This window comes from Gorilla gorilla, chromosome 2 (assembly GCF_029281585.2).
Source record: "Gorilla gorilla gorilla isolate KB3781 chromosome 2, NHGRI_mGorGor1-v2.1_pri, whole genome shotgun sequence".
Classification (NCBI taxonomy): Eukaryota; Metazoa; Chordata; class Mammalia; order Primates; family Hominidae; genus Gorilla; species Gorilla gorilla.
In genome coordinates this window covers 98,150,669-98,176,523 of record NC_086017.1, presented here as the reverse complement: position 1 = coordinate 98,176,523, position 25,855 = coordinate 98,150,669, and the positions used below count along the sequence as shown (strand labels likewise).

Here is a 25,855-nt window from a genome sequence, read left to right as displayed (position 1 = left end):
TGTGATATTAGGGTGTCAATTTTAGATCTTTCCTGCTTTCTCTTGTGGGCATTTAGTGCTATAAATTTCCCTCTACACACTGCTTTAAATGTGTCACAGATATTCTGTTATGTTGTGTCTTTGTTCTCATTGGTTTCAAAGAACATCTTTATTTCTGCGTTCATTTCGTTATGTACCCAGTAGTCATTCAGGAGCCGGTTGTTCAGTTCCCATGTAGTTGAGCGGTTTTGAGTGAGTTTCTTAATCCTGCGTTCTAATTTGATTGCACTGTGGTCTGAGAGACAGTATCTTGTGATTTCTGTTCTTTTACATTTGCTGAGGAGTGTTTTACTTCCAATTATGTGGTCAATCTTGGAATAAGTGTGATGTGGTGTTGAGAAGAATGTATATTCTGTCGATTTGGGGTGGAGAGTTCTGTAGATGTCTGTTAGGTCTGCTTGGTGCAGAGCTGAGTTCAAGTCCCAGATATCCTTGTTAACCTTCTGTCTCATTGATCTGTCTAATACTGACAGTGGGGTGTTAAAAGTCTCCCATTATTTAAAAAAAAAAAAAAAAACTGTTGACAAAGGTGTGAGAAAACTGGTTCTCTCTTACCTTGCTGGCAAGAATGTAAATTGGTTCAACCTTTACAGAGGAAATTTGGCAGCATCTACCAAAATGAAAAATTACATTCCTCGTATAAATGTATGATAAGTGATAAATTACACTCTTTGATCTAGCAATTAACTCTACTCCTAGGATACATCTAAGATATACAAATACCCTTGTACGTATTCCGGTCATACATGGTAATTCATTAAAGGGTTGTTGATAACAGCAAAAGATTGAAACAAAAACTATCCATTACTAAGGGGCTGGTTAATTACATTTTGATATACACATAAGAGTGAAATACTCTACAGCCAATGTGATGACCAGTGTTCTTTCTATGCTGATGGGGAAAGATATCTAAGTGAAAAACAGAGATACAAAACAGTGTGTATAGTATACTAGCATTTGTCTAAAATGATAATATGAGGGTTTTTTCTTATATATGCATTATATATCTGAAAGGAAAACTCATGAAAATAAGTACACTGGATGGCTACAGATACAGAAACTAGGAAACTGGGGGACAGATAAATGTAAATGGCAAGGGTATCTCATTGTATACTCCATACTTTTTGAATTTTGAACCATGAACATGTATTACCTACTCAAAAATTAAAAGTGATAAAGATGAAATCTTAAAAGCAAGCCCCTAAAAGGGTACATTATATACATGGAACCAGATAAAAAGCAGATTTTTCATCAGAAGAAAATGTGGCCAGAAGACACTGGATGGACTTCTTTAAAGTATGGGAAGAAAAAAATTGCCAATCTAAAATTCAATAATCAGTGGAAATGTCTTCCAAAACAAAGGTCTTTGGGTTCTGGTTAGTTTTGGCTAAAGGGAGTCAATGGCAGAAGTCAGAAGTCAGGAGGAAGGAGAAACGAGGGTCTTTCTCCCCTTACCCCTCTGCTTCAAGATCCTCTATAGCAGTAGTTATATCTCTTCAGAGGTACCCTCTCACACAAATCGGTGCTGCTTCCTCTCATCAACCATCTCTTGTCTGTGGGCTCTAGTAATACTTTCTTTTTCCTTTGTCCCTCCATTTCTAGAGCTAACAGCAACTTGCCACAATTGCCAATGTTCAGGTTCACCATCTCCTGTCTATTCTCTCAGATCATCTAACACCTTTAAAAGTGATTCTATGAGTAAGTTCCTTCTACTTAATTATCTAGGATGGTTGACATTTACCTAATTGAATCTTGACTGAAATAGATCTTAATCAAAAAGAAAATGAAGGTCAGTCTGCCAAGCCCTAGACCCGGGAGGGGAGGCCACTACTGATAGCCCAGAGGGAAAGAACAAACTGGGGGTATCTGGGATGCAGTGGCCTTAGTACTTCAGGTAGAACAGTGCAACATGGGAAAGAAAACCAAGCACACAGCTAACAGTTCATCAGAGAATGAAGAGGAGTACACTGTGGAGAAGGTGCTAGACAGGCATGTGGTTAAGGGGCAAGTGGAGTATCTGCTGAAGTGGAAAGGCTTTTCTGAGGAGCACAATACTTGGGAATCTGAGAAAAACTTGGATTGCCTTTAGCTCATTTCTTAGTTTACAAAAAAGTTTAAGATGATGAAGGAGGGTTAAAATAACAAGCCTGGCGAGAAGTCACAAAGTAGCAAAGAAATCCAATTTCTCAAACTGTGCTGACAGTATCAAGTCCAAAAAAGAGAACAGAGTGATGATATTGCTTGGGGCTTCGAGATAAGACTAGAACCAGAAAAGATCATTGGGGCAACAGATTCCTGTGGCAATTTATGTTTTTAATGAAATGGAAAGACAGATGAAGCAGCCCTGGTTCTTGCAAAAGAAGCTAATGTGAACTGTCTACAAATTATGACAGCATTTTATGAAGAGAGACTGATGTTGCATGCATACCTTGAGGATACAGAAACCAAAGAGGAAAAAACAGCAAAGGGCTAAAAGGGGGTGATCCCTGTCACTTCTCTTAGTACATAATACATTCACATTCCTGTCTCTTCCTTTCTCCCCACCCCTTTCTATCCCAAACATATCCTTGAAAAAATATGCTTATCACTGTGCTCCACAGGAGAAAAGATGGTATTGGTTCTCTTTAACATAACTGATAGTCCTATTCATAGGGGGAAAACATAAAAAAGGAAACAAAAGTGAATTCATTGAAAATTATTCCCTACAAAACAAGGAGCAAATTTTTTCTTATAAAGGGAAAACCTTTTCAAGATACCAAAGCTTAAGAAAACTATAGCTAATAAGCTTCAACCAATAAATTACTAAAAATATATGATTTCCTTAAATATTTTGAATTCTATAATTCTGTTCATTGCTTCTTATACAGCAAACTTGGAAGAAATTCTTCCAGTGCCTTAATCCTGGGATAATTTCTCATAAGTTTTCTTTGTAAGAAGCAGTGAGCAAAATTTTGTCAATTTTATAATTACAGAAGCATTGCATGTAATTTTTTTCTTTTTTCTTCATTCCACAGTAAAAGCTGCCAGTATAATATTGTATTCTAGTTCTATAAATCAAAAATATTAGTGGGAAGGAAGTTAAAAAGAAAAAAAAAGTTCAGCTCTGTAGTTTTTTAATGATCTGACTTAGCACAAGATTAAGCCATTCAAAATAAAAAAATTCAAATGTACTTACACCATTCATAATGACTATATACATCTTTTAAAGAATAACTTTTAAAGAATAAAGATCTTCCTAACAGTAGCTTGTAGTCAACTGCTGTTTTGCTCTAATTTTTGTATATCCACACTGACCAAGAGAACTATCAAGCTTTCCTTCCTTTAGAATAGAAAAACAGTAAATACCATTTTCCAAAACTACACATCTACAGCCCTCTAGATTCTGATATAAATACTAATGTGGGTGGGAACAGGGTATTTCTTTTCCCCTGATCACTTTCCATCCCTACCAACACAAATATACCAATTAGTAATCTATCTCTTTGCTCATAAAACAACTATAGTCCCAACCACTATAGTCCAAAATCAATAGAAGGAGCAATAAAGACCAAAATTACCGGGAAAAGATGCTAGTCACAACTAAGACCAAATGCAATACTAAGTTTCTAACGATGGCCAATACAAACAAATGCACTAAGAGTTTTTTAATATTGACTTTAGCTACAACAAATCCTATAAACAAAATATTCTAGTGTAACAGGGAAGAACAAAACCATCTCATGAAGTTTAGTAAGAGAAAAGAATTAAGACCACCAACTGCCTCAAAAAAAAAAAAGAATATTATCTCTTCCTCAGAGAAGACAAAGAAATAGAAGGCTAGACGACCTAGATTTTTCTCTCAAATGACTAAGTTCACATGTCACAAATGATTAGTAAAGACAATAGATACAAAATTGGTTAAGGTGTTGAATAATTGTTCGTCAATATAAAGAGTCAGGAGTAAGAGTACTAGATGCTGTGGAGATGGGCAATACTCATTGGGACCTACAAGACAAACACCTTTTGTGGGGCCCAGCCCCCGCAAAAAACAAATGTACCTTTATAATTAGCCTTTCTTCCTTTATTTCCAAGTCATTTCCTAAATTAGTTGAAAGCCTAGACTTAAATTATAAATGCAATCAAGTAAAACTTGATTATAGAGTAGAGACTGAAGTTAGGCTAGGCATAAATGCTGTATGAAATACAGTACAATTTAGCAACATAATCAGAAAGGATCAGTGATCTAACATTACATGTGTAGTCTAGTCCAAGAAGATCTAGCCACTCAAAATAAGAGACTGAGTATACCCACTTAGCTCCATGAAGACAAGACCCTTTGGTCTTTTCTCTTAGACAGCTTGCCAATACACCATTTAGTCTTTGCCAGTGCACACACCAAATACTACTAGCTGAACTACTTCCTCCTCCAGTGATTCTTGTGGACCTAGTGGCCGTCAGGCAAATACCTGCTGTCCCATAACTCACCTCTACCTGGAATGCTGAAATCTATGAACATTTACCTTCTGTTGGGTAAAAGGAGGCTGTGAAGGCAGCATTACAATTTGCTTTTCTTTTATGTAAAACTTATGAAGTCTATGTTTTCTGCCTGAAAGTCCACTTAGTTTCAGGGTGTTTGGCTTTGTTTCACCTGTGAAACTTAACTTAGGAATCAGTATTTAACCAATCTAAAACAAGGCAAAAGGAAAAAACCAGTAAGAACTTAATTAACTCAATTTGCAAAAGTCCCCCAACTTTTCAGGCTTCAGTTTTCTTATCTACAAAGAATGAATTTGAGGTCCATATGCACAAAGCAAAATCTCTGTTTCTTCAGAAAATACATCTTATAAGGATAGTCAACCCAGATAAAGTTAGACAGAATTATAATTAGCTGATTTAAGACAATTCACTACATGACTTTTTATTTCTGTAACATCTGAAATAACACTCAAGTATAAATAAAAGCAGAATCCACTTTCCTTCCCTGTAGACAACACTAGCAAAACTCTAATTTTTTGAGTCTCCCAGCTGATAGAACGCAGATCAATACATATGTATAATTACAAAGTAGATAAAGGCTTTTATTAAGGTGGACATATATACCAGACAATACTGCCAGAGAATATAGTTAACTCACAATTTTTCCATATAACATATTTTATTTGTAAATGTTATACATATATAAAAGACATAATCTCCTTAAATTATTTTATAACATTATTTAATAAACTTCATATGTCAAGCAAATAAAAAATTTAAAGTCATGATGTAAATCAAAAGAACTGTAAAAACAGATAATAAATATATTGAAATCTGTTAATATCCAGGTGCCTTAAACATTCTGTTTGCCATCCCTAAGAGGCTCTTCTGCTCCTTCATCTAAGTTATTCCTGTCATTCCTTCAGAGTACAGCAAGTTAGCTCACCCAGCACATTTTTACTGACCTCCAAGACAGGTCAAGTCCCTGTTATGCCCTCTCATTGCATTCTGTAATTCTCTCCTAACTACAATTATATAAAAGTATAACTGCTTGTTTAATATAATATCTCTTAGCTCTGTAACATCTTTGAGAACGAGAATTTATCTATCTTATATTCTATTTTATCCCTAGAAGCAAGCAGAGCTTTACAGAATAAATGACCAAATAATTATGCAGTAATTGTTAGAAAAATTTTTTGATTAAATATTTAAATAAAATAACATACTATTGAAGATTTACTACTCTTTTAGTAGGACCAACATGTTGCTATTTCCCCATTTTTCTTCTGGTATGGAAAATATAATTAACTTCTCTGTAAGGTAAATACAAATAATGCAAAAAGTTTTCCTTCTAAGAAATCTTTACTATTTAGTAAGTCATCAAGATAACATATTTCTTTTGCCTTACATTGAACATCTTAGATAAGATTTGCTTCTGCTTAACACATTATTTTTTACATGGGCAGTAGTAGAAAAGCTAGTGTATTAGTCCATTTTCATACTGCTATGAAGAAATACCCGAGACTGGGTCATTTATGAAGAAAAAGAGGTTTAATGGACTCACAGTTCTACATGGCTGAGGAGGCCTCACAATCACAGCAGAAGGCGAAGGAGGAACAAAGGCATGTCTTACATGGCGGCAGGCAAGAGAGCATGTGCAGGGGAACTGCCCTTTATAAAACCATCAGATCTCATGAGACTTATTCACTATCATGAGAACAGCACAGGAAAAAACCGACCCCATGATTCAATTACCTCCCATTGGGTCCCTTCCATGACACGTGGAGATTATGGAAGCTACAATTCAAGATGAGATTTGGGTGGGGACACAGTGAACCCATATCAGCTAGCAGGCAATGCAAGAGAAGTCAATAAATGACATTTTAAACCAAAGAACTTTTGAAAGTTGTATAAGAATTTTCACATAACACTAAAGTTAACAAAGATTATATAGATGAAAGAGGGAAAAAATTCCAATAGGCACTGAAACAGTAATACTTCTTGCTTACAAATAATTTATTTTAATACTTATTTTCCTCAAAAATCAGTAGAGAATAACTGAAACAGTTTTGGTAATCTGCAAAATAATGTAAACATTTTCCTTGTAGTGTGATTATTAATTATTTTTTATTATTTTTGTCTACGTAGCCAGTTCTTTAAGGAAATTGCTCCTCTCTCCAACACTTCTGTGGTTCTGATGGGGCAGCCAACATAGTACAGTCATTATGTTGCTTAACGACGGGGATATGTTCTGAGAAATGCATCATTAGGTGATTTTGTCCTTGTGTGAACATCACTGAATGTACATACACAAAGCTAAATGGTATAGTCTACTACACACCTGGGCTACAAACCTGTATAGCATGTTACTGTACTGAATACCATAGACAACTGTAACAATAGTATTTGTGTATCTAAACAGACAAAAGTAAGTAAAAATACAGCATAAAACAAGCTTGTCCAACTCACAGCCTGCATGCAGCCCAAGATGGCTTTGAATGAGGCCTAATACAAATTTGTAAACTTTCTTAAAACATTACGTAATCTTTTTGCGATTTTTTTTTCTTAGCTTATCAGATGTCGTCAGTGTTACTGTATTTTATGTATGGGCCAAGACAATCCCTATTCTTCCAATGTGGCCAGGGAAGCCATAAGATTGGACACCCCTGGTGTAAAAGATAAAAGCTGTTTATGTGTACAGGGCACTTACCATGAATGGAGCTTGCAAGAATGATGTTGTTATAGGTGTGTCAGTGAGTGAATGGTGAATGAATGTAAAGACCTATGACATGACTACACACTAATGTAGAAATATAAACACTGTATATGTAGGCTATACCACACTTATAAACAATTTTTTCTTTAATAATAAATTAACCTTATTATAACCTTTATAAACTTTTTATTTTTAACTTTTTGACTATTTTGTAACATTTAGCTCAAAACACAAACACATTTGTACAGCTGTATAAAAATATTTTCTCTTTATATCCTTATTCTTTAAATTTTTTCCATTTTTAAAAATTTTTTCATTTTTGTATTTTACATTTTTCTTGTTGTTGTTAAAAACTAAGTCACATACTGATCAGCCTAGTTCTACATAGAATCAGGGTCATCAATATAATTTTCTTTCACCTCCAAATCTTGTCACAATGGAAGTTCTTCAGGGGCAATAACATGCATGAAGCTGTTACCTTATATGATAACAAAGTCTTTTTCTGGAATGCCTTCAGAAGAACCTGCCTGTGGCTGTTTTACAATTAACCTTTTTTTAATAGGTAGAAGGGGTACACTCTAAAATAACAATAAAAAGTAGAGCATATACATAAATCATTAATATAATTATCACTGTCAAGTATTATGTACTATATGTATAATTCTATGTGCTATACTTTTATATAACTGGCAGAGCTGTAGGTTTGTTTACACGAGCATCACCACAAGCATGAATAATGTGTTGCACTACATTATGGCAGCTATGACTTCACTAGGCAATAGGAATTTTTCAGCTCCATTATAATCTCATGGTACCACCATCTCATATGAAACATCTTTATGCAGCGCATGACTTATTCTCCTTTTCCCTAGCCATGGACTAGCCCAAAATCTTATGACATTCTCAACACAGTGATTAATCTAAGCAGTAGGAACATAACTCAGGTCTGACCAGACTTCTTCTCAAGATATTTTTGGGATCTGTAGTAGGCAGAAGGGGTTTCTTCCTCCTTGGTTAATAAACTGAGCTTAATCCTAGAATTGTCAACAGCCCTAAAAGAATAAAGCCCAAAGAGGAAAGATGGAAAGAAACAGTTTCTAGATGATATTAGCTCACCTAGCAACTGTTTATTTTATTCTCTAGATTCAGAAAATCCTGAAACTAGTCCCAGTTCTTGCTTTTCTATGGCTTAGTTATCTAATAAAACACTCTTTTTTTTTTTAAACAGAGTTTTGCTCTTTTTGCCCAGGCTAGAGTGCAATGGCATGATCTTGGCTCACTGCAACCTCCGCCTCCTGGGTTCAAGTGATTCTCCTGCCTCAGCCTCCCGAGTAGCTGGGATTACAGGCGCTTGCCACCACGCCTGGCTAATTTTTTGTATTTTTAGTAGAGACAGGGTTTCACCATGTTGGCCAGGATGGTCTCGATCTCTTTACCTTGTGATCCACCCGCCTCGGCCTCCCAAAGTGCTGGGATTACAGGCGTGAGCCACCGCACCCGGCCTTTTTTTTTTTTTTTTTTTTTAATACGTAAGCTTGAGTAAGATTTGCCAGGTATAATCAAAAAGTTCAAATACAAATAAATTCACATATTCCTTCTGGCATCACAAAATAAATATAATTTTTTTAATACAGTTTTTTTTTAGGTCAGGCATGGTAGCTCATGCCTGTAATCCCAGCACTTTGGGAGCCTGAGGTGGGCAGATCATCTGAGGTCAGGAGTTCAAAACCAGCCTGGCCAACATGGTGAAATCCCATCTCCACTAAAAATACAAAAATTAGCCAGGCATGGTGGCGGGTGCCTGTCATCCCAGCTACTCAGGAGGCTGAGGCAGGAGAATTGCTTGAACCCAGGAGATGTAGGTTGCAGTGAGCCGAGATCATGCCACTGTACTCCAGCCTAGGCGACAGAGCCAGACTCCATCCATGCATAAATAAATAAATAAATAAATAAAGGTTTTTTTTAAACTGCCTCACTCTTACAAATCTAAATAATATATTCTAAACTCTCTTTCCCTCCTACAATTTTAAATATATACAAATCAATTTTTAAAGACGCACAGTGTACACACACACATTTAAATTTCTCTTTGGTTTTGTTTTACATTCTGGATTTCTTCTTCAGCTTTACATCTTCCAACCTTCCTACAGAACTTTAAATTTTAACCATCATATTTTCTTAATTTCAAATTCATTTTTCATATCTCATTATTCCTTTCACACAGCGTGATATTGATGTTTTTAATGTTGTACGTAACTTCTCAATTCTCTCTAAAAATGCTAATTATAGATTTTATAGTTCATTTTTATTTTCAACATTAACACTTTCTTTCAAAATTATTTTTCACTTTTTCATTGCATTTTTTCATATTGAAGGCATTTTTAAATATCTGATGATTCTTAGATATTCATTAATATGTAAAAAAACCAGGCCATATGTTAATAATTGGGAGCCCTATGAGCATGAGTCTGGAGTTTCTTGACTGATGAATTTTTCTTTAGCGTAATTAAGCAATTAGCTAGTAGTCTCACTGAGGAATCTGTAAATGCCAGAATGCAAAGGTCATTGCTCCAAGATTATTTAATTTATATAGAGGAAATAAAAAAGTAGTATAGGTTGAGTGTCCCTTATCTGAAATGCTCAGAATTAGAAATGTTTCAGGTTTTGGATTTTGTAGTATTTGTATTTATACTTACTGATTGAGCATCCCTAATCCAGAAATCTGAAATCTGTAACGTTCCAATGAGCATTTCCTTTGAGTATCATGTTAGCACTCAAAGAGTTTCGAATTTTGGAGCATTTCAGATGTCAGATTTTGGATTATCAGATTAGGGATACTCAACCTCTAATGCTGTTTCCCCACCCCAACCTGTCCGTAAGGCCTGGTGATTGAACTACATTAAAAAATTGTAATTAATTTATCTGCATTCTCCCCTAAATAAATGTTTCACATAATAATACTTATCCTATGAGACATACTCTGATATTTTCTATTGCAATTTGTAATGATAAGTGTTTTTATAAGCCACTGTTGTGGTGTGAGTACAATTTGAGGTATAAATAAATAACAGATGAAGCTGTGACTTGCTCCGCTGTGTTGCAATGACCATTCCTCTATCTGCTTTCTGTCCCCTAGAAAACTGTAGAAATCGTTCATTCACTGATAATCTTTCTCTATTTATTTTCATTCTCTTCTCTCTTTTACTTCTTTACTATAATTTTAGTGGGTTCTTAGGAGGGCAGAAGGCATAATCACAAATGTTCAGTTTTTAAACTTTAATTTGAAGTTCTCTGTAAGCATTTTTTAACAACCAGGATTTTCAGCCAGGCGTGGTGGCTCACGCCTGTAATCCCAGCACTTTGGAAGGCCAAGGTGGGCAGATCACCTGTCAGGAGTTCAAGACCAGCCTGGCCAACATGGTGAAACCCTGTCTCTACTAAAAATACAAAAATTATCTGGGCATTGTGGTGCACACCTGTGGTCCCAAGTACTCTGGGGCTGAGGCATGAGAATCACTTGAACCTGGGAGGTAGAGGTTGCGGTGAACCAAGATCACACCACTGCACTCCGGCCTGGGTGACAGAGAGACTCTGTCTCAAAAAAACAAAACAATGGGCCGGGCACAGTGGCTCAAGCCTGTAATCTCAGCACTTTGGGAGGCCAAGGTAGGCAGATCACGAGGTCAGGAGATCGAGACCATCCTGGCTAACATGGTGAAACCCCGTCTCTACTAAAAATACAAAAAATTAGCCAGGCGTGTGGCGGGCGCCTGTAGTCCCAGCTACTTGGGAGGCTGAGGCAGGAGAATGGCGTGAACCCAGGAGGCGGAGCTTGCAGTGAGATGAGACAGCGCCACTGCACTCCAGCCTGGGCGACAGAGCGAGACTCCTTCTCAAAAAGAACAAAACAACAAAACAAACAAACAGGATTTTCCTAACCTCTTTCTGACCTGATTTAAGGTCTCTCTGGTAACTATCATAGCCTAAACTGCTGTATTCTGGGACTTACCATTAGAGCTTCCCAAGGCAATCTGGAGAATTAAAAAGGAAAGTAAAGTGCTTGTAGTAACTAGAAGAATCTGTATATCAAAATTCCATTTAACTATTAAAACTTAAAGTAAAATTATGGTTACATGTTCAAAATTAAACCTGAATACTTCAGTGAAAAAATAAACATTTCTTTCTGAGGGAATACTTTAGGAAAGGTTTCTTCTTCAGAAGAAATTATCAAAAACAAATTCTCAAACACATCAAGAAAAATAATTCATTTATAAGAAGTAAAAAGTACTTACACAGCAAGGCTACTCAAAACATATTGTACGTGCTCACATTCATCTGGGAATGATGCACTGGCTGTTGTAAAACAACAAAGGGCAGTCTGAAGAACCTGAAGCTGTGGCAAAGGGACCTGCCATCTTCCAGCATAATCTTCAACCACCTGACAGGGAAGCAATCCAGACATTACTATAGAAAATGTTCTCAACATCTCGAGTTTAAAAATTTGCATAAAAGTTACTGGATAAATTAAAATATTAGATCGGCATGAACACAGGTGACTGAAGGAAGGGATCTTCTATACTGTTTATTCTGACGATATATATCTGAAAATAAAATCAATTATTATCTTTGAAAAGATGGAAAATATAGTGTATGAATGTCTGTACTATTCAACTGCCAATGTTTTACCAAATTTTGTTAACCAATGCCCTTTACCTCCTATATCCAGCTTTTGCGAAAATAACAATTATTCATTATTAAAATAGCTGGAGAGTAGAATATAGTAATAAAGAAAATTAGAAACGATCATGCATTATTATTATCATTATTATTTATAAGACTCTAAGCATTCTGGCAATAAATGAATATTCTGACAACAAAAGATATATGACATGATACTGATTATGAATATTTAACCTGTACATATTATGGGGAAAAGAGTCCAGAATACAGTCAGTCTTGGCTCTGTCACTTAACTAGTTTTATGAATCTGGGTAGGTCAACAGGTCATCTTCCTTCTCAATGCATTAGTTTCCTTACCATAAAATGGAGATGACAATGCTCTCTGAAGCCAAATTGGGGTAATTTATGAGAAAACATTTTAGAAACATCAATTGCTATGTTGCAAGAATGCTGTATTAAAACAATATATTATATTAACAAAATCCATCATCTAAAACTACTGCCTGCACGCCTGATTTGGCCTGCCACTTGTTTTTGTACATCCACGAGGTAAAAGTGATTTTACGTTTTTAAGTGGTTGGAAAAAAAATCACTTTGTGATATGTGAAAATTACATGAAATTCAAATTTCAATATCTATAAATAAGGTTTTATTGGAACACAACCAGGTTCATCCATTTATGTATTGTCTGTGGCTGCTTTCCTGCTACAACAACTGAGTTCAGTAGTTGTGACAGAAAGAATATGGCTTACAAAGCCTTAAATATTTAATGTCTATCCTTTTACAGAAAAAAGTTTGCTGACTCCTGATACATAAGCTAAGAAAACTAGAATACAAAAGCCAAGAACACTCAGAGCCCAAAAGACTTTTCACACTAATGACTTCCTACTGGGAGACAATTTTCCATGGGTCTCTCACATTTCTACAATTTTTCAAAAAGTCCTAGCTGACTTTATCTTTTCAAAGATATTTATAGGAAGCAGCCTTGAAAAACAGAGATGCTGTCTCCCTCCAGAGCAGAGAACCTGTTTATAGCCAGTATAATAAAGATATTTTCTCCCTCTAGGGCAGAGGTCAGGCAGATGTGCTTGTAGACCATTATAAAAGATTAGCGTTCCTTAAACTTGAGGTTCCTCAACTGTGATGAAAACCTACTAAGTGTAGCATCCACTTGGGCTACCATGTCAACTGTATGAGACTTGAGGTAGCAAGGGGCATCATCATAAACACGAAACTCATGCTGCTTGCTGTGCCATGATTAATAAAGTCCATTATCTCTGACTCAAGAGTTTCGTGTCATTGCCAGCACCTGTAAAACTGTGGCAGGCAAACTTGGATAAAATCTCACTCTTCACAGTTCTTGACAATTCCAAATGGCAGTACCAGGTACTCACACATCTTTCCAATGTTTCTGGGAACACATACAGATAAAAAAGGAAAGCTAAAGGAGATTGTCTCTGAACTTGTATCTCGTCTGGCTCTTGCAGTTCTCACTAGCTGGAAAGTAAAAACTACTACTAACTATGCGGTCATCACTACAGACTAAAAAAGAGGAATGTTAGAAAAAACACTGGTTCCCTGGCTCTAAATTTTCTCTTCCCTGAAGTCTTTGACCAGCTTTATTGCCTTTCTCTGGTTACCAAACCCCTACTCCGGTGCCACATAAAAAATAGGTACCCGACAGCCTCACATTTTTCTTGTTCCCAGTCCATGTTTACTTGCAACCTTATCTGCTCCCTATTTATGGGTTGGATTTATCTCCTTAGAAGAGAAGCTTTCTACTTTCTCAGGTTCTGTTCTCATTATAGCTTCCTTCATTCATCCAGGTTCGGCTACCAATGCATTGCCTAGTCTAGCTGAGGCCAAACCTAACACAATAAAAGTCCTTGTGGGCAACACCTCCATTAGGTTTGCTACAATACCCTGAAAGGGACATAAACAAAATCAACTGAAATTTAGATACCGTTTTACATTGTTTAATGTCGTGTCAGGCACTGTAATTCATTATAACACTATTTCAACACTATTTCTCTTTGAAATATTTTCTCTCTCTCTCTCTCTCTCTATATATATATAAAATAAGTACATTACATTGCCCTATTAAAATGAAATTTTTCTCCTATGCTGTGAGTGCTGCCATACGCATTCAGCTAATCTGTGTGTTCTACAAGGACACAAGGCAGTAAGCAACACATCTTTCACTTTTTTTCTTTTTTGGTATTCTAGTAGGTTGCCATTAACATAATGGTGGCCAGGATAATGCTGAAGCTGCTACAAACAAATAAGAATAGTGTTTTCCTGGATCTTAAAAACCCACTCTTACTACAGTTCTAAACTTTTAAAGAAAATGGTCTAAGAAGCAGAAGATTAAGGCCAGCAATCTTTTATGGATCGTGGAAACCCTTTTCTCATTTTGAAGAGCATAACAAACATTACTGTAGTGAATATTTACAGAAATTATAGGAACACTGATGACAGAAGCAATAGCCAAGACCAGAAGCATGCTATGATATAAAGGGAGTTGAAGAGGACAAAGCTGATGCCAAAGAAAGATGTTAGACTATTCTAATAATCCAGCAGCACTTTCAAGAGCATATACTCTGCTCTAAATGGGATATAGTATATACTATAAAATGTCATATCTTAATTAACCAAGGTAAATTAATGTGAGAATGAGAAAAGACTCATCAGTCAAAACTGTCAAAATGTAAACAACATAAAACTATTAAGTTAAAATTACATTAAATCATTTAGGAACACTAAAATATATCATCTAAATTGTTAAGGACTGAATTTTGTCCTCCTAAAGTTCATTTGTTGAAGCCCTAACCCCCCAATGGGACTGTATTTGAAGACAGGGCTTTGAGGAAGTAATTAAGTTTAAATGAGGTCATAAAGGTGAAGTCCTATTCCAGTAGGATTGGTGGTGAGGAGGAGGAGGAAGAGTGAGGAAGAAGAGGGAGGAAGAGGGAGGAGGAGTGAGGAAGGGGAGGGAGGAAAAGGAGAAGGAGGCGGAAAGACCTCTCTCTTTCTCTATGTACATGCACCAAAGAATGGCCATGTGAGCACACAGGTCATCTGCAAGCCATGAAAAGAGCCCTCACCAGAACATGACCACGCTGGCATCCTGATCTGGGACTTCCAGCCTCCAGAACTGTGAGAAAATAAATTTCTGTTGTTTAAGCCACCAAGCATTTTCCTATGGCAGCTTAAGTAATACACAACTATTAAAACATATAAAGTGATCAACTAAAATATGAGTATCTGTTTCTTAATTGAGCTCTCCTTTTTTGTAATGTAACAAAGAAAACTACCAAACATTAGTTTGTCACTGAGCAAACAATGATCTTCATATCTAAACCCCTATTAACAGACTAGATCAATAACACAGCATCAAGCATGTCTTTATTTCTATTAGTTGGCTATTCACGTCCGTATTATTCTTTCCTCCTTGAAGACTCCCATTGTCATCAACTTTCATTACCTCAAACACCTCACAGTTCATAGGTGTCATTCAAGCTGTTCACTAATATTAAGTTCATCATTTGTTTACAGCAAATCCAGCCACTTTTAAAAACTGATTAACAGGCCAGGTGTGGTGGCTCACGCCTGTAAGCCCAACACTTGGGAGGCCGAGGCGGGCAGATCACAAGGTCAAGAGATCGAGCCCATCCTAGCCAACATGGTGAAACCCCATCACTACTAAAAATACAAAAATTAGCTGGGCGTGGTGGCACCCGCCTGTAGTCCTAGCTACTTGGGAGGCTGAGGCAGGAGAATCACTTGAACCCGGGAGGCAGAGGTTGCAGTCAGCTGAGATAGCACCACTGCACTCCAGCCTGGCAACAAAGTGAGACTCCATCTCAAAAAAAAAAAAAAAAATTGATTAACAAACCAGAAGACGTGTCACAATTACCCTCCATTTTAGGGGCGTCAAAGAATGGCTGTGATACACTCCTGTATGAATTTGTTGAACGCAGACTAATACAATCTGTGCATTGATAAGTTTGCTAATTTTCTAAATACCTAAAATGTTTTAAAACACATTAGGTTAGTCTTACCCGCTTCAGTATGCTTATGTTATTCATTTGTAATGTAGTTGTATATATAAAAGTATTTCCTAGCTATCCATTGAGAGATCCTAGAAGCAATGACTCTACAGTAACAGTAAACACACTTAGTGCCCAAATCTTGGCCTCTAAATACCATTCTCCAATAAAAGGAACAAAGCAGTTGATTCCAGAGGTGGAATAGGGAAAACACAAGATGAGCCTGGAACATGTTGTGGTGCCAGAAAGTAGAGAAATGCTGTGAAAAACAACAGGATATGAGAATATGGAAGCCAACCTGAAGGAGCTCCTAAAGGCTAAAGCTGGCACAACTTGAACAACAAAATAATGATAGCATTGGACTTTAATCCATACAATAAATTAAATATATGTAAGTCCATACTGATACAAATAATTAAATAAATGTTAGCAATGAGACAGCTGTTTCTTACAGTGAAAGAAGGAAAAAGACAAACAGAGAAGCACCATTAGGCAGACACCACAATGACAAACGTTGCAGACAACATCCATGCATCGATGCTAATAGTGAGTGAAAGTTTGAGGAGAAGCAGGATTTGCAGTCTCAAGGTATCTCCCCCAAGACATTTATCAACAGATATAAAGACAGTACAGATATAAAGACAGTAACATTACAGTGGAAAACCCCCACATACATAAACTTAAAGCCATCAAGGTAAATATCACCTGTGAACTATATAATAAAATACATTATTATCATGAATCTCTTCATAACAATACATTGAGAAAGACACAATGCCATTTTTGTGGCACTTCTGCCAAAAATGCATAGATTGATTCCCATCACGAGAAAACAAACATCAGACAAACCCAAACCGAGGGATATTCTACAAAATATTAATAACTGATCAGTGCTCTTCAAAAATGGCAAGCAAAGACAAGGAAAGGCTAAGGAACTGTTACAGGCTGGAAGAGACTAAGGAGAAACAACTAAATACAACGTGAGATCACGGATAACATCCTCGAATGGGAAAAGAACATTAGTGGAAAAATTTGAAAAGGTCTACAATTTTGTGACTATTGTACCAATGTTACTTTCCTGTTCTTGATAGCTGTACTGCATTCTGTAAGTCTAAAATTAGTTCACTTTTAAAAAATTTAAAAACAAATCTGTCTGTTCCAACCTTTTCCCTCAAATTTCAATGTTGTTATAGATTTTCTGGATGTTATTTGATAACATAAGCAGATTTCTACATTTACTTTTTCTACTTTATTACCTATTTGCACCTCAAGATTTGCCCTTGCCTGTAGGTATTATGGTTAAGAGTCAGATGGAAAAATAAAGCAGGTAAATTGGCAGCAGAATGGAAAGAGTATAGGCTTTGGAAGCAGACAGACCTAGGTTTGAATTCCAGCTCTGTCACTTATTAGCTGGTAACCTTAGCAAAATCATTAAACTTCTATTCTAAATTACCTATAAAATGAATTTAATATCACTTTAATCACAGGCCTATTGAAAATTTAAATAAGACATATATTAAAATATAGGGTAATTCCTGGCATGTAACGAACAAGAGCTATCAGATATAAAGACAGTACAGATATAAAGTGCACCATTACTAGTGCACCTTGTTTTAAGAAAAGAAAACAACAAAATTAAGCTTGCTTTAGTGACAATTTCATTACATCAGTATGAACTGGTTCATTATTTGTTTCCAAGTATGATTAATTACAACAAATTTTACTCACTTTTAGCAAGCAAACAGTTCACTCCTAAATAAAATCTGAAAACGACTGCTGAGTTTCAGCTATTTAGTTTGATGCTCATCTGACAAACGATGCATATCCTACATACAGCAATATAAATAAAATGCTACATGCCTGAACAGATACCTGAAGATTCACTGTTTTTACAATTCTCCCTGGAGAATGAAAAAGATAAATTGTTTGGAAAAAAAAAAGAGTCATTTGTCAATCTGACCTTTTCTATCAGTATAATCATGTAATGGAAATCTAAAAGTCATGTTTTTAAAAAAAATACCAAAATGGTTTAGAAATACATTCTAAGTTAAAACTTGTGTGAAATCGGCAAAGAACATAATCTACAGTAGCAAGCAACCTAAAATCCGGTATTTCTGGGGGCTTAGTAAAGCATACTGTTCAACTCACTACTCCTTAAAAGTTGATATTTATACAACATTAATGTATTTGATAGGTTCTGTAAATGTAATAAGACAGAATCTTTTCAAAATGGAAAATGGAGTAAGCATCTCTAAATATTAATATTCCATACAATCATACTGTTAAAAGGAATCTTGAAGATTATCTAGTCCAACCTACCAACCAGAGCAAAAATACCCATTACAGTATCACTCCCAGAGAGTTAACCAACATGAATACTGTTACTGATGGGTAATTCACAATCTCAGATGACAATTTACTTAACTTTACAGGTATCTTTATTAGAAAATTCTTCATTATGAAACAAAAATAGATAGATGTGACATCCATCTATCAGTTCCAGTTTGAAGTTTTAAAATTATATAAACAAAACATGCAATGTCCCATCAAATATTATAAGGCAGCTATCACATACATCTTTATTATAGTCTCTTCCTAGATTAAATATCTGCTATCCTTTCATCCATTTTAACTATTTCTCCATAGTCTACAAAATTTTCAGTTCTTATTAGCATATCTGTTTGTGCTCCAAAATGTGGATGTTCCTCTTAAACAAAACACAGCTCCCAATATGGAACATAAGACTTCAGTCAACTCTAGTCAGAATTAGTTGGACTATCATCTCCCTGTTTTTGACTCGATGATAATATTAATGTAGCCTGAAGTTACTTTAGGTTGAGTCAGCAAAAATGCTCTTTTTCATATAGATCCAATAACTTTTTATAGTTGATTTTTTACGGTATAACTGTACGTTAATCCTCTCACTTTTCCCATTCTTAGTTTCAGCCCAAACCTTCAACACTGACTTTTTAGCCAATACATTAGCTTTTCCTCCCAGTTTGTGTCACCTATAAATCTGAAAAGTTAGTTTTTTATCATCAAAGTTGTATACAAAAAAAAATTCACAGAGAGATTTATAATAGAACCAAGTTCAGTTCCTTAGCTATCCTTAGAACCATTAATCAGTATTCTTTAGTCAACAGCGTTAAGTCAGTTAGTAATACTAATCCATCCCCCATCTCCCTATCTATCTATAAGAATACCATGAGAAATTCTGTATACAAAACCATGCTGAAATCCATATATGATGAGTCTGTCATATCTCTCATATCCATTACCAGTAATCCATTTTTTTAAAGTAGAAACAAAAATTTGGAATGACCTGATTTAATGAACCCATAGTGATGGCTAGAGATGAAGAGCTCCTTTCTAACCATTCAATAATTTTGCTCAACATTATACTACTTTTAGTGGCCATCTGTTCCCATAACCTACCTTTCTGGAAAACAGAATATTTGCCCCTATCTAAACTAACAGCATCTCTTCAGTTATTTGTATCTTCAAATCTTAAAGTGCTTCCTGTCCCACCCCCTACCCCAGTATCCTGGGATGAGATTTAAACTTATTTAAAAATACCCTACCAGCTTTCCCTACCTGTTTTGGGCTTTAATACGTTTAACCACATTTAGTTATCAATTTGAAAATCATTCACCTTGTTAGAAGTTCCAAAAATAAAATGAAGTAGTTTTATTTTTCTATGCAAAGCAGAGGGTGTACCCCCTTCATTCATACCAGTTGATTTAACAGAAGATAATGAACATGCACAAGAAGGAATGAAATTAAATAATGTTATAGGAATTAATTCCATCCAAGAGGAAAGAATATATATCAAAACCCTACTAACTAGTTTAACAAAGAAATCAGTCCGATATTCACAATAGTTTGAAATGTAAAGAGTATTATACTTGCTAATATAGGGATTCCAGAATTAGCATATTAAGCACGTTTTATATTAAACACAAAGAAATTTCACAACATTTCACAAAGGAATTCAACCTATGAAGTAGTTTTATTTACATTCATAATAGTCACCTAAAATTCAACATATATACAAAACAAGGGGCTTTGGTGACTCATGAAATACAGTGAAGCTACAACACAGAGTATACAGAATTACTTCTACACTAAAAAAAAACCTTGGTTTCGAGAAATGATTTCCATTAAACACAAAGTAAATAACTCTTTGAACCAAGATATTTGACATTAATATTTAAAATCAGTTGTGACTTCTTCAGTTTTTAAAATATTCTGTTAAATTGCATTCTGTCAGTTTACATAAAAATAGTAAGTATTACAGCATGTTTCATTTATCTTTCCTATGTGTTATTTTGAAAAGGTTTCCCTATCTCAGAAGCAGTATAATTTTTCTGACATTCCCACAAATGCAAGTTTTTCATAGGTATATTTCATAAATTAAATGAAGAACAATGATTCCCCATACACAGGGAAACCCCGTCTCTACTAAAAAAATCACAAAAAATTAGCTGGGCGTGGTGGCAGGCGTCTGTAGTCCCACCTCCTCGGGAGGCTGAGGCAGGAGAGTGGAGTGAACCCGGCGGCGCAGCTTGCAGTGAGCCGAGACCACGCCACTGCACTCCAGCCTGGGTGACAGAGCGAGCCTCCGTCTCAAAAAAAAAAAAAAAAAAATTTAAGTCTGTAACTTTTTCTCTTTTTTGTAACTACCAACATAAGCCAGGGCAAAGAAATGGAAAGCACACTGCCTATATTGGTGAGTGAAACAGAGATGAGTTGAGAAGGCTAAACAACAAAAATTCATTCACAATCCTCCTCCTCTATTCTGATTCTTGTATTTTTATCTTCTTCCCAAATTCTGGACATGGTAAGTTTGGGGCAAACATTTTCTCTTTTCCTCTACATTCCTGTTTATAAAATAAGAACTTACTCTATCTCAAAAAATACCAGTGAGAGGATGATTTTCCTCCTTCCCTAAAATTCTTTTACTCCAGGGAAGTAAAATCAACAATACTAATAAGAGTCTATCAGCTCCTGGCCAAGGTTAATGTATTGGTCTGGTTCTCATATCCCTCTTGAGTTATCTACTTGCACCACCTTTGAGGCAGGTCAGAGTCCTCCATGTGGCAGCTTAGGTATCTGCCTAAAGATCCAACTTTCCTCTTATGAATAGTAGGTCATTTTAAAGGCTTTAGATGAATTTTGATCCCTGCCAATTTTTCATTTCATTCCAAAATCAGAGCTGAGAGTAATATATTAAATGCTTCCTTCATAAATATTAAAATTGGTGCATGGACAAGGGAACCCCAAAATATACGCACAAGAAGTACATGAAGATCAAATTAAAATAAGGGATGAACAAACACCAACTCTAGGATGAGGTATGCTCGGTTTCAAGAACTAAATTTGTTTAAAACAAAACAAAACAAAACAGATGATGCACTCACAATTAACAGTGGAAGAATTAAAGAAAAATAAAAGGAGGGCATACTGATTAAGATAAAAGAAAAGAGGGACTTCCTTAGGAATAAAAGTTCACTCTTAGAGGCTAGACTAGACAGATATCAAAAAAGAAAAAAGGAGATATATATCAGAAGTAACCGTACTTAAAGATGAAATTGGGGAAAAAAACATTATAGATGTTACTCATAATAAAGGAAGGGTGACTGGTTACAAAAGTACCTAACTGAGGGACAGAAGGTAACTATGGGATGGAAATGTCAAGAGTGAACCAGACTGGAGATCCAACTATGGCAATATGGCAAAAGCTTGCTTTTTAAAAAGCAGAAAGTCTATAATAAAAGCAACTGAAAAACCACACCTTGAAGACTGAGACTACTATACAAGTAATATAAAATCTGTACAGATTTGATAAATTAAAAAGCAGGGAGATTACCTTAAAATATCTGAAGCATTTCAGGTGCATTTCAGGTGAATAGTTACCACAAACGACAACATACAGTATGGCATTGTGCCATAAAGAAAAGTGCTCCAGAAAGTCAAAGTTAGGTCTCAGGGAAGTAAATGGGAAAAGCTATGCTGAAGAGAAACAAAGTTAAGAGGTCAGTCTTGGGTTTGATGTTGTGCTGGTAAGATTTTTTTCTTAAGTCAGATACGAGAGTGAGCAAAATTTGCTTGATATTGAATGCTTTTTGATGCACTTGGAACTCCTTGACTTTCCTTCTCTAACATTACGGAAGACACTACAAGAGATAACTGAAGGAACAAAAAAAACCAAGAGAAAAGAAAAGGAAGATAGGCGAGACAAATTTAATAACAGGCTCAAATGTAAACAAACACAAAAACCAGCTGCTTATCTGAAATGACATATCCTACTATTGCTGAAAGAAATGTGACAAAAAGGAATGTTTATTCTGCCAATAAAGTAGAACAAATTATGCAAGGCCTAGAATAATTAAAAGCAGAGCAAAGAAAAGGTCTAAAAGAGCAAGCAGCAGAAGAGATATTGTCTTTACTGGGCTCCTAAAAGCACAGACTTCAGAAACAACAAAAGTAGTTCCACTTTAGGTACCTGTTCCATGGTTATTATCCAAATAATACAAATATGAGGGCACAAAAAGAGTGTTTTTATGATAGGCCTAGAACTTTCAGGGGGCATGGCAACAGCCCAGGTAGCGCAAGACTAAAAATGCCTTGGCACATGTTTGGGGCTAGAGAAATACAGATGCAAGAGAAGAACACAGGTTGTGGAGGCTGCAAGGAAATGACTATGCTTGAAGCTTTACAAACTACAAGTAAGTGATATGCTCTTTATAACAGCTAGTAGAAGCGGTGCCACTCAACAGATTCCACACTTAGTTCAGCACAAGGAGTACCAGGAAAACACAGAAGAAATAGAAATTAAAAGCTTTTAATATGATGGAAATATAAAGTAGGAAACATCAATTAAGATGAGGTACCTGGGGCTACCGTCCATGGAAATTTGTAAACTTTGCAAAAAGACAGAAATTAGGATACTACTTTCAGGAAGGAGGAAATGGTCAGGGTAGGAGCACCCTCCACAAAATATGGTAAACAGACAGTAGCACAATTAACCACTTGATGAGTTTTCCTAGTAAAATATAAGCACAAGTTATGGACACTGGCAGTTGGCACAACTAACTGGCACACTGGTGAGCCTGGTGAGGTTTAAACCAAAATTCACTTGGTATCCTGTTTTCTGTACATCCATCGTCCTTCTGATATCACTAATTTTTACTGGCAAAAGTAATTCCCTGAATTTAGTACATAGTATAGTTGACAGAAATATTAGTATATTTCTAAATTTAATGGGTATTGGGTTGGGTGCAGTAATAAATGTTTGCCCTACTGATCTTCAAGACTCTTAAGAAAGTAAGACACAGGCCGGGCACGGTGGCTCACGCTTATAATCCAGCACTTTGGAAGGCCGAGGCAGGCGGATCACTTGAGGTCAGGAGTTCAAGGCCAGCCTGGCCAACATGGTGAAATCCTGTCTCTACTAAAAATATAAAAATTAGCCAGGCATGGAGGCAGATGCCTGTAATCCCAGCTACTTGGGAGGTTGAGGCAGGAGAATTGCTTCAACCCAGGAGGCAGAGATTGCAGTGAGCTGAGATCAAGCCACTGCACTCCAGCCTGGGCGATAAAGCAAGACTCAGTCTCAAAAAAAAAAAAAAAAAAAAAGTAAGATACAAAAAGAGCCTGGAAGTTAAAGAATTCTCCTTTAGAGGGCTAAAAGAAGCCACTCCCAATCAGAGGAAGTAAACCCAAGCTGCAGCTCCTGAAAAATACCCATCTCTAAATCATAGGGGCACATGAGAAACCCACTGGCTCTGATTAAGTAATACTCTAGAAGGGGAAGAATTTGGGATCTTAACGTCTTTAGACTCTAGACTTTAATTTTTCTTTGTGAACTCAAAAATGGGAGACAAATGATCAAATCTGGTAGATTCTTATTTTTGTGGACATTTGATCCCCTGTACCAAAGCTCAAATTAAAACCTCAAATTAAAACTGGAAAGGAAATTTTAAACTAAAAAACTATCACAGGTTAATTAGCTTTCTCAAACACAGAAACTGCCTCTCTTAAAAAGCCGTATACTCTTAAGTACTGAGACATTACTAAAAGGAGAAAATAAATTATGAGTTTTATATTTACCATAAGGTACTAGAAAATCCACTGCTCTCTTCTTAAATAGGGATAAATATACTCAAGATTAATAAAAATGTACATTGTAGCTACTGATTAACAATTTTTATTCTTCCTTTTTTTAAGAATGCACTAACTCTTCAAACCCAATAGAACCAAAACTATACTGTTCATTTAGATACCTTAATTGTTCCTCCCACCATTTATCATTAATACCATCACTATACTCTCAGATATTTAGATTAGAAACCCAGTATAATTTCATAGAATTCTTTGGTGCCTTGTCTCCACTTTTAGCAAAACGCTAAGTACTTTATTATACATAATGTTCCTTGAAACTGTTCCAGCCACTCCATTTTCATTGCCGTTATTCAGCCAGGCCCTCAATTCCTTTTCTGGGATACTTCGATAGCTTACTTTTTTTATGTAGACTTTCATTCTTTACCTCCTGTGGTATCTTAAAACAGTATTTTAAGATTAATAATGGCATGACTTTGCCTTTAATGCTATATTATCCCACAGAATTCAAACCCCTAAGCCAAGCCTCAATCTATTTTTCCAATCTTATTATCTACCAATTCTTTTTTGAGTTTATGTTCTAGTCCAGTGGCTCTCAAACTTTAGCATGCATTAGACTCATTGGGAAAATGTGACAATCAGATTGCTGGACCCTAGTCCCACAGTTCCGGATTCTGTAGGTCTGGGTGGAGCCAATAATTTGTACTGCTAATAGTTTGCAGGTGATGCTCATACTGCTGGTCTGGAGATCCACACGTTAGGAACCATATTTCTAATCAATTAACTACTGCCATTCATAAATGTGCCATGCCATCCATCTTCTCACAAGTTATCTCCTCTACTTAAAATGTCCACCTACCCCATACTATTTCCTTTCTTCATGCCTACATTTTAAAACTAACAATTTTTTTAAGAGTCAAGTCAAATCCTATTTCATCCATTAAAATTTTCCAAATTATCTCTATCAGAAATGGTCTCTCCATGTGAACGTGCATAGGAATTCAAATAGTGGCACTAATCACACTTTCCCTATTTTAGGGTTTATTTATATTTATTCATTAATTTATTCAAACCTTAGAGTGCCTACTGTGTACCAAGTTCACTGATGCTTTCATTTTTTTGTGGAGGGATAAGAGGTAAATGAATATATATTAGATGGTGTTAAGTACCTTTAAATATAATATTAATAAAACACAGGTAAGGGGGAAAAAGAATACTAGAGATGGGATGCTGCTTTACATGGGGTGTTCAGGGAAGGCCTCTATCTCTCTAATAAGAGTCTATCTGAGCAGGATCCCACAGCAAACTATATAATATCCAAATGAAACATGTTTCTGGCAGACAAAACAAAAGCCAAGAAGCAGATATGTACAAGGAGTGGCAAAGACACTAGTGTTGGTGAGTGTACAGTAACAAAAGAAAAAGTCACAGAGCTAGATGGGGCAGGATTATGGAGCCCTGCAGTACACTATAAGGATTTTGGCTTTGACTCTGAGATACAGAAGTATGGAAGGTTTGGAAGAGGCCTCACTCATACCTTTAAAAGGATCACATTGACTGCTGTGTAAAAAATAAACTGAAAGTGAGGAAAGGTGGCAACAGGGAAATAAAATAATCCAGGAGAAAGATAACTATGGTTTGGATCAGGGTCATAATAGACAGAAATAATAGTTAGATATGCCTTTTCTCCCTTACTAGATAATTCAGTTCCTTTAGAGCAAGGATGGTTTTTCCTTTAAATTCCCTATAATCACTAAAATGAAGCTTTTCACATAGTACCTATTATTTTCTTAAA

General features: G+C 35.9%; 1 protein-coding gene and 1 pseudogene across 9 annotated transcripts in view; one reads left to right on the top strand and one right to left on the bottom strand.

Annotated features, from left to right (window-relative positions):
* The window catches only part of ZNF654 (zinc finger protein 654), an 85,460-nt gene that overhangs the window by 46,679 nt on the left and 12,926 nt on the right, over window positions 1–25,855 (bottom strand). For 4 of the 9 annotated variants that reach the window (XM_004035925.5, XM_031009115.3, XM_031009117.3 and 1 more), the window contains exon 2: window positions 11,503–11,648. The exons of 4 other annotated variants lie outside the window; for them this stretch is intronic. In XM_004035925.5, the coding sequence (XP_004035973.2) occupies window positions 11,503–11,648 (146 nt within the window). Of the gene's footprint in view, window positions 1–11,502; window positions 11,649–25,855 lie in introns of those variants that run through there. One more of the 9 variants, XM_063703941.1, reaches the window with a different exon arrangement.
* On the top strand, window positions 782–2,747 carry LOC109026075 (chromobox protein homolog 5-like; annotated as a pseudogene).